Source organism: Sinocyclocheilus anshuiensis, unplaced genomic scaffold (assembly GCF_001515605.1).
Source record: "Sinocyclocheilus anshuiensis isolate Anshui unplaced genomic scaffold, SAMN03320099.WGS_v1.1 scaffold164, whole genome shotgun sequence".
In the NCBI taxonomy this organism is placed as follows: domain Eukaryota; kingdom Metazoa; phylum Chordata; class Actinopteri; order Cypriniformes; family Cyprinidae; genus Sinocyclocheilus; species Sinocyclocheilus anshuiensis.
The window spans coordinates 355,097-365,174 of record NW_015557128.1 but is presented as its reverse complement, the minus strand read 5'-3'; the positions used below and the strand labels follow the sequence as shown (position 1 = coordinate 365,174).

General features: G+C 34.7%; 1 protein-coding gene across 1 annotated transcript in view; it reads right to left on the bottom strand.

Moving 5' to 3' along the window:
* Positions 1-10,078, bottom strand: part of LOC107677925 (STE20/SPS1-related proline-alanine-rich protein kinase) — a 71,433-nt gene that overhangs the window by 20,249 nt on the left and 41,106 nt on the right. The window contains exon 14 of the mRNA XM_016472993.1: positions 9,649-9,710. Coding sequence (XP_016328479.1) covers positions 9,649-9,710 — 62 coding nt within the window. The remainder of the gene's footprint in view (positions 1-9,648; positions 9,711-10,078) is intronic.

The following is a 10,078-nucleotide window of genomic DNA, read 5'->3' as shown; positions in this document are numbered from 1 at the left end:
TGTGTGTGTGTGTGTGTGTGTGTGTGTGTGTGTGTGTGTGTGTGTGTGTGTGTGTGTGTAATTGTCACGGAAATAATAATATAATGTAAAAAAGTGATGTAATAATGTAAAATATCTTGGTAACACTTTACGAAGCCTTCATATATAATGTATAAAAAGGGTAATGTATAAAAAAATGTGAATGCATTAATTGTGCCTTCTAATGCACTTTATAATGCATTTGTATGATTTTCAGTTGCAAACTTTTAAATGCATTGTAACTTTGGTTATAGTTATTTATGAAAAGATATAATGCATTCAAATGCACATTATGAATCTCTTTAATGCTTTATACATAAAGGTTTCTTGATGTATAATGCATGCTATCTTTAAGGTGCCAAAAATGGTCTACATTTTCTTAATGCAAAACATCTTTTTTCTTTTTTGTTTGAAGTGTTGTCAAGAAATTGACCTAATAAAATAACCAACCAGCAGTCAGCCATAATAACCTATTCCATGAGAGAGAGTGTCCGATAATAGGGGAATTAGCGTGGTAAAGCAAATAGTATCTGGATGGTCATGACGCAAGTTTTGTGATCGCACAACATTTTAAACATTATTCAAAAGTACTCTTCATTTTTCATTTGCAAAACTTTTTTATAAAGAAAAAATGACCGAGTGGACCTTTAAGAACAATTAGTTACAATTAACTTAAAAAACATATATGTTTTTTCCCCTCTGTGCACTTTATTTTTCTCTAAAGAGCTGCTAACTAATGAGAGTAGGACTTTAATTGAGGGAGTTAATTTAATTCAAAGTCCAGCTCTAATGAGGTTTCACTCTGTTCAGTTTTGTCTGGTCTGAAAAATGGGATGGTAGTCTCACAAATCAAAAGGTTTCAAGCCGAGTTTGCTACTGATTACCCTAAATTACAAAGACAGATTGTTTTAAAACAGACATGTCCAAGTGTGCGGGAAAAACTGAGTGTGCAATATGCAAATCACGTCTTGTAAAACTTTTCCTGATAAATTGTGCATAAAGTGTGCTTTGGATCAAAATTCATGCATCCCAATCTGCATTTTTTTATTCCTGTGGTTTTTAACATTTATTTAAGAGTGTTAAGCATCATGGAAGGTGCCCTAGCCCTTTTTTTAAGTTAATTGCTAAAAAATTGCTAAATTTAATACATAAATACTCTTGGGTCATACATGCAACTGTTTAATTTCTGCACCACTAGCATCACCAAATAAAAATATAAAAATAATGATTGTTTTCAAACAGGTTTCCTGAACACTTTTTAATAGTTTCTCAATGTTTACTTGCTGTTACTCACTGTTTCTCATTGTTGACTCACTGTCATCTGATCACTGTTTATTTACAAGTTGTATATATATTGTTCAGGGAAAAATAATACTTTTATTCAGCAAGAATGTGGTATACTGATGAAAAATGAAAGATGAGGTCATTTATAATGTTACAAAAGATTTATATTGCAATGCTGCACTTTTGAACTTTATATTCATCAAAGAATCCTGAAAAAAACCCGACGAGCCATGCGATTAAAATTTTTAGTCTAATTAATTACATGTGGTAATCAATTAATCACAAATTATTCGCACATCAAATTTACCGGCAAAAGATTATTTAAAGTCATTATTGCATCACACAGACATTACAAAAAGTGTCTAAAAATATTTATTTGATAGAATTTTTGACAGATTTATTACACAAACTTTTAGGCTACAACGGCCATGACTTTATTTTATTTTTTTAAAGCTGCATATACTGTATATATATATATATATATATATATATATATATAGTTGTATAGATGCATAACTGTGTGCCTCTCTCTCTCTCTCTCTCTCTATATATATATATATATATATTATATATAGATTCAGAATCAGAAAGGGCTTTATTGCCAAGTATATTCGCACACACAGGAATGAAGTAAATGGCTCTCTTTATGAATGGGCCATTGAATCATTGGCTCACCCAATTCGTTCAAAGGATTCATTCAGAAACAAATCACTGCTTTGTGTTGCTCAGACATGCACAACAGTTCTGCTGTGGCTTTATTGGTAAAATTTTCCTTGGTAAAATTGTGGAAAGACAGACAATATTATCTCTAAAAAATATAACAGTATTATTTACTGAACTTGCATAAAGTCAATAGATCTATCATATTTGCACTCGTCTGATATGACACTCATTGCTCGAGTGATATTGCTCATCTATATTATATGCTGTAAATATGACAAAAACTCACACAGGGGCATATAGGGTAATTATAAGGGCATAGAACTGCATTCTATAGGCTATATTACAGTGAGTTGTAGCCCTGCAATAATGTTCATCACCTTGTTCATTTCCATAAGTAATTAATTAAATGTAAATGTTAAATCGATAGCCCTAATATATACACATATGCTATGTACAAGGAAGCCCTGATGTGAGTCATGAAAGCACTGTCTGCATGTCAGAAAAACACAATCTAACCCTCTGAATTCGCAACTGTGAAACGAAGCTAAATGTAATTCACCCTCCATAAAGAGGCCTGAGTGCAGAGCATCAAATCGAACGCAGCTTTCTGCTTCCGAAGCTTCATTACACACTAGTGGCGCGTAAAGAGCTTTGAGTAAGACTCCTGCGAAGTCGTGAGGCAGGGACAAATCCATATCATATTCCGGCACAAAGGCTGTCAGAGATGATCGGCCAAACTCCTCATTGTTGGGTAATGGGAGCTGACAGGACTGAACTAAAACCATTGAGCGTGATCTGAGCCAGAGCGACAGTAGAAATTACTTCACAGCCAGCAGGCCAGATAACAACACCACTAGTTGATTAAATGTGTGTGAAGACTACACATATGAGGTTCAGCGTTCCTCTGGTGCCATTATCTCAGATCCACTACGGCTTACAAAGCGAGAGTCAATCGCACACAACTAGAAAATAAAACCAAAAACACATCCACTGGGAGTGAGTGGACATTAGCTTTAGGAAGTTAAGTCTGAGGCTAACCTGAGGCAGTAAAGGAGAAAACAGAATGGTTATAGAAAAATGCATGAGAGAAATCGATATGGAAGTTGTAGAGGGTACTAAATAAACACAAAAAAGTAATAATCCTTCTACAGTATCAGAAGCATGAAGTACCGACTGCTTTCAAATGCTCAAATGTCCATTAGAGCTTGTTTGAATGTGCCTTAATAATAATAATTAGTAGAAAAACCTGAAGGAATGTTTACTTAATTGAGAAACACTGAGACTACTGTACATAACATTAATTTATTTTGATAATATTTATAATAACATTTTACTTTACATAAAAGTAATAGTTGTTTTGGGGTATCAAGCTAGGTATTACAATTCATGAAATTGAATCACCATTCAGAAGTGAATTTATAATACTTTTTAATTTCTAATTCAAGTACTGAAATACTGAATTCAAATATGAATTAAGCTAGCTAAAGAAAGCAGAATTACAAGTAGAATTTGAAAGCAAGGAAGCAGCATTAAATGAATATGAGAAATTCATATAGCTATAATTTTAACGATAGATAGAATGACAGAACAAAAGACAGAACGATAAAACGATAGATAGATAGATAGATAGAACAAATGACAGAACGATAGAACGTACGATAGATAGATAGATAGATAGATAGATAGATAGATAGATAGATAGATAGATAGATAGATAGATAGAACAAATGACAGACAGACAGACAGTCACTACTGAAATTTTGGTATCATGACAAACTTATTAACACTGGTTTAACTTTAACCTACAGCATGAGTTAAAACAACCCCTCTAAAAACAACCATTTCTAATAATGATCGAGTATCTGATCTGCGAACCCTAAACGACCTCTAATATTGACGCAATATCCAAAGTTCTCCTCAATATCAAGACACTCAGGATCATTAAATCTGGTCTTGTATTCTCTCAGAGTAAAACTACGAGTCTGGACTGAGAGTCAAGCAGCAGGAACAGAGAGTAATGCTGGACTTAAGCATTCATTTACATGTCAAGGTTAGAATAATTACACCTCCCTTGAGCTCTCGCTCCACTTGGCCTGTTTCTGGAGAGCAAGGTCTTTGTGTACTAGATAGGGGTCTAGGGAACATATGGAAGAGTGTGTGTGTGTGTGTGTGTGTGTGTGTGTGTTTTGTGCTCTATAATGAAGTGTTGGGAGGAGCCAGCAGACAGCTGTTATCACATCAACCCAGACCCTATTACATACAGGAGTGAGACCAGCTTCTGTGCTGAGAAACTTTCCCAGACAAACTCCACCGTATTATCTCAAATGAGAATGCAGGATAAAAAGAGTCTTTGAGGCTCATTTATATGAATAATATATGAACATGCATGCAAAAACTAATCAAAAATACAACATTGTCCAATATTGTCTCAATTTTAAAAGGTGTGCTACTATAATAAAGCAAAAGGCCATGAGAGGCCGTTCACTGCAGTAAGTTTACCAAGGTTAAAGAGTCTTAGTCTTAAAGAGATAGTTCACACAAAAATGAACTATCTGCATTTACTCACAGTCATGTCATTCCAAACCTGTATGTGTTTGTGTTTTGTGAAACGTGAGAGATTTTGTGTCATATTTCAGATGTGAAACACAAAGGTGATCATCTGAAAGTGAATGGGGTCCATTGACTTTCATTGTATAGACACAAAAAAATTTTTTCAAACTATCTTATTTTATGTTCCACTTCTCTGCAGAAAAATGGCATATAATTTCAGTCAATGAACGTGGAAAATGACAACAAAAAAAAAACCTGTAACAGACCAAAAAATGTAACCACATTTTCTAAAAATTTGCTATACGCTATCATTCAAATGTTTAGAATTGGTAATAAATCTCTTATTCTCACCAGGCTGCATTTATTTGATACAGAAAAAACATTAATATTGTGAAATATTAATTACAGTTTACATGTTTTCTATTGTAATATATTTTAAAAAATGTAATTTATTCCTGTGATGCAAAGCTGAATTTTCAGCATCATAACTCCAGTCTTCAGTGTCACATGATCTTTCAGAAATCATTCTAATATACTGATTTGCTGCTCAATAAACATTTCTGATTATTATCAATGTTGAAAACAATTGTGCTGCTTCGTATTTTTGTGGAACCCATGATACTTTTTTGTTCAGGATTAATTGGTAAATAGAAAGTTCAAATGAACAGTGTTTTGGCGTTTCCTCGTGTGACACTGAAGAGAAATGAAGAGGATCTAATTCAGAGCAATATCTAGAAATCCATTCTCTCTCTTGAGAATTCCTCACTCTCTCTCGCCCTTCTCTCCAAGCCACTCCACACATCACTTATTATCTTATCAAACACCGACATTTTTCTCTCTGCCAGCTGAATCCCAATAAACCCCAGATTTATAGACTCATGCATCTGTACGCTTCGTGATGGGATCCAGAGATTTCACACTGCTTTTCAATTTCAAAGAAAATCTAAATATCAAGAAACTAGCATAATAACTTTCCTTGCTAAACAAGCCAGCATTGTGTTCAGCCAGCCAGTAATTCAGCACTTTCATACTTCACCATAAAGGAATAGTTCACCCAAAAAAAAATTTTAAATTGCTGAAATGTACTCACCTTTCGGCCATCCAAGATGTAGATGAGTTTGTTTCTTCATCACTTGCTCACCAATGGATGCTCTGCAGTGAATGGGTGCCGTCAGAATGAGAGTCCAAACAGCTGATAAAAACATCACAATAATCCACAAATAATCCACACCACTCCAGTCCATCAGTTAATGTCTTGTGAAGTGAAAAGCTGCATGTTTGTAAGAAACAAACTCATAAAGGCATTTTTACTTTTTACCATCGCTTCTGGCCAATATACTGGCCAAGAGTCCATAATCCATAATAACGCTTCCTCTAGAGATAAAGTCCATCCTTTGTCATCTCACATCAAAATCCACAAACATATTTGTTCAGAACTGTTGTAAACAGTCCATGATCTGTGCAAATGTCTCTCCTGATTAAGACTTTTTCACTGAAAGCAATATTCTGGATAGAGGAATTGCATTATAGCCAGAAGCGACCTTATAAAGTTAAAAACATCTTAATGATGTGATGTTTTTATCAGTTGTTTGGACTCTCATTCTGACGGCACCCATTCACTGCAGAGGATCCATTGGTGAGCAAGTGATGCAATGCTACATTTCTCCAAATCTGTTCTGATGAAGAAACAAACTCATCTACATCTCGGATGACCTGAGGGTGAGTGACTTTTCTGCATATTTTCAATTTTGGGTGAACTATTCCTTTAAATCTGTGTATTTAGATGGTATCACGTGCAAACATTTCCATTGCACCAGGTCTGTAGATTTATACAAGCATTATTGAGGTCCAACCTTTACACACCGCCAAACAAAGACCCAACCGAAATTGATTTCATAATCGAGCCAAATATTCAGATCATCCTGGGTCAATCTCAGCTTCGGACAGGTAATCATAAGAGAACGTTTGCATACGGCTTTACCGATCAGCCTCTAACGGCGGCGCGTTCACTGATTCACTTGTGTGTATTTACGTCAATAATTATTTGCGGAGTTAATTAAAGTCATTTGAAATCATTTAGCAAGCACACACAAACAAGCCGATCCCTTGCTTTTCTGCCCATTATCCTGATCCGTTCTGATGAGCCGAACACCTGCTCTCGCTGCTGACCTCACTGTGCAAATGGATGCGAGCCATTCGTCTCTGTTCTCCTGCATCTGTTTACAGCAACCTCTCTCTCTCTCTGTTCAAACTCAGCTGTCCGTACAGCTTGATTAGGTGTCTGTTTTTGGCACTGAATCAATGTTGTTTAGAAGTTTCAATGCAGATAACTGAAAAAGCCTCTTCACGCGCTTCATTCTCTCTGTCATTCCAAACTGAGGCTGTTGAGGGTAATTGGTTGAAAGACAGAAAGATTTCAATGTAATGATTAGTTGTGAACATGCCGGTGAACCACACAACCTGTAGGCATTTTTTTTCTGTGCTGATTCTGTGGGAAAAACCCGAGTTCTGCTAGATTTAAAAGGTAAAATGTGTTGAGCAGAGTACTACACTCTTACTGGTAACTAAAAGCATCATTAAAACAGCTAAATATTTAGCCCTTTATGAACCACATTATGTTAAAACAAAATCAGTCAATGTGTTATCAATGTGAAAAGCCCATTTTGCTTCCATAATGTGACATAATTCTGTGGGGTACAGAATATTCAATGCTAAAATTTGTAGGGTTGAACTTTTTGGGGAATTGAGTGGATCAAATAACAAAATGAAGCCAGAGTTTGCTAAAGCAATGCCTAAATAGTTATTTGGCTACTGTTCATTAAGTGTGACTTGCTAGAGCAAAAAAGCCACTGTTTTTGCAATCAGCACCCCAGCATTATTAAGAAACAAGTATTGGATTTCATTAAGCAAATATAATGCAGGAATATGATTATACATATGATTACACTAAATAGTTATTTGGCTACTGGTTAATATTACTAATAACCCCTGTGGCCATCACTGGAAACGAAAACTCTACTTAAAAATGCATTTTAATTAAATATTACAAAGACAATTAATGACTTGGTCATAATAAGACCAAAAAATGTTCATTAAGAAAGTAAACAGGGTCATGTTTGTGTTATATGACTATTGACCTTTGACCTAGACCTGTTATAATCAACAAATTTTATGAAGAAGGGATTTATTTATTTTTTTCAGACCTGACCAATAAGACAAAACCTGTAAAGCCTTTTGAAATGATTTTCTACAGTATTTGATTCAGTTGATTGGTCATTGGAAATCCAGTTTTCTTGATTAATTCATTAGGTTCATCAGCAATAATAAACATGTCTGGACTGAGAACATTAATTATGTCTGTTGCATTTCTACATAAAAACTAATTTTATCAATGAATAATGCTAATAATGCTGTTTTGCAAAAAGGCCTAATATTACCTAATTTGATGAAAGAAAAATTCCATCACCTTTTCACAAAATAATAATTATTTTTCAAATTACATACATGCATCAGTTTTAATGCGCTTAAAAAAATAACAAAAGCAGTCAAAATTTTATGACAAAAATAAATATTCAAAATGCATCATTTAACTTACAATCTGGAGAAAAAGTGGAAATCAGGATTAGGCATAAAATAACATGTTCAGAATCATTCATACACATGAAAATCAGAATTGAAGAAGTAGTTGCAACCTGGCTCCGAGGAAGATGGGAATCATGTCTTTGTGGCATTTTTTTCTGCTGATTAAGGGATAATATAAGACTTCTTCACTTTACAAATGGTTGTCAAAAGCAAAAATGCTACAAAATCCATCATATTTTGTGAGGAAGTGTGACTCGCTAGAGCAAAACAGACACTGTTTTTGCAATCAGCACCCCAGCATTATTAAGAAACAGGAATTCTATTTCATTAAGCAAATATGATGCAGGAATATGATTATAAATATGATTACACTCTGATATACCTCACAATCAGGAAAAAAGATCTGTCGCTACTTCCATTTCATTAGGACTTTAAAGTCCACATGATATCAAAATAGAACCTACTTACTGTATTTGTTAATGGTCTTATTGTGAACGATTCATATTGGACAATCAAAATGTCATAACTTGCTCTTCCTGTAATATGACTGACTCATATGTGACCCTGGAGCACAAAAGCAGTCTTAAGTCGCTGGGGTATATTTGTAGCAATAGTCAAAAATACATTGTATGGGTCAAAATTATCAATTTTTCTTTTATGCCAAAAATCATTAGTATATTAAGTAAAGATCATGTTCCAAAAAGATATTTTGTAAATTTCCTACTGTAAATATATCAACACTTAATTTTTGATTAGTAATATGCATTGCTAAGGACTTCATTTGGACAACTTTAAAGGCGATTTTCTCAATATTTTGATTTTTTTGCACCCTCAGATTCCAGATTTTCAAATAGTTGTATCTCGACCAAATATTGTCCTATCCTAACAAACCATACATCAATGGAAAACTTATTTATTCAGCTTTCAGATGATGTATAAATCTCAATTTCAAAAAATTGACACTTAAGACTGGTTTTGTGGTCCAGGGTCACATATTTACATCCACCTTCATTCTGGTATGTAATGCTCACTTCTCACAGTCCAATCAACAACTGACGAATGAACTCAAGTCCCGCCCTACATTTTTCTTTGGTCGATAAGCTGCTTCACAATGCAAGCTGGTCGATATTTCTATTTTATGCCAACTTTAAATAAGTAAAACACAACCATGCTCTCGCAATGGTTTTGTCAAACACTCGCTTCAGCTTTTCTGGCCTTACACGTGATCTGAGAACATATCGTCGTCTGTCTTTTGCATGGGCTCAAACACAAATTCAGGCAGGAGAATGCAAACACGAGGTCAGGGTTAAAGGACCGCTTCCCACGCTAACCCAGGGCGATTGAGAAAATGCATTAACACGATGTACTTCAACATGAGGCGAGAGATGGACTGAAAGAGATCATTTAAAAAGAGACAAACACTTCTTCCAGCAGCGCACACACACACACTGTACTATCAGGCCACTTTATACAGACAACATGCCGCTCTTTCCACATAAAAGAAGTACAAAGGGGGACGGAGAAAAGAGAAACGGCAATGAGCTCGCTCACCTTAACCTCAGGACCATGTTCACCGCTCCCTGAGCGCTCGAGGGTTTATCCAACGGTTGAACCTGGACAGAAACACACAACATGATGGTAAGTTACTTGCTAATGTCAAAGTGCTCTGGATGTTGAGGTTAAAAGATCTTTACACGGCACGCGCTGCAGTTTACACACAGGTCTTGAGGAAATAAGCGTTATGCTGGAGATGTGAAGCAAAATTACTCTAGTCAGGATATCTATGTCGGCCGATATATGATATTTATTTGCACATACCTCTATTTTTATTTCCATAAAAAGTCAGTGTTATTATGGACTCAAACTAAATTAAAAACGTTTTTTTTTTTATATAAAATAAATAACATTAAATTAAATTAAATTAAATTAAATTAAATTAAATTAAATTAAATTAAATTAAATTAAATTAAAAGGTCAAAAA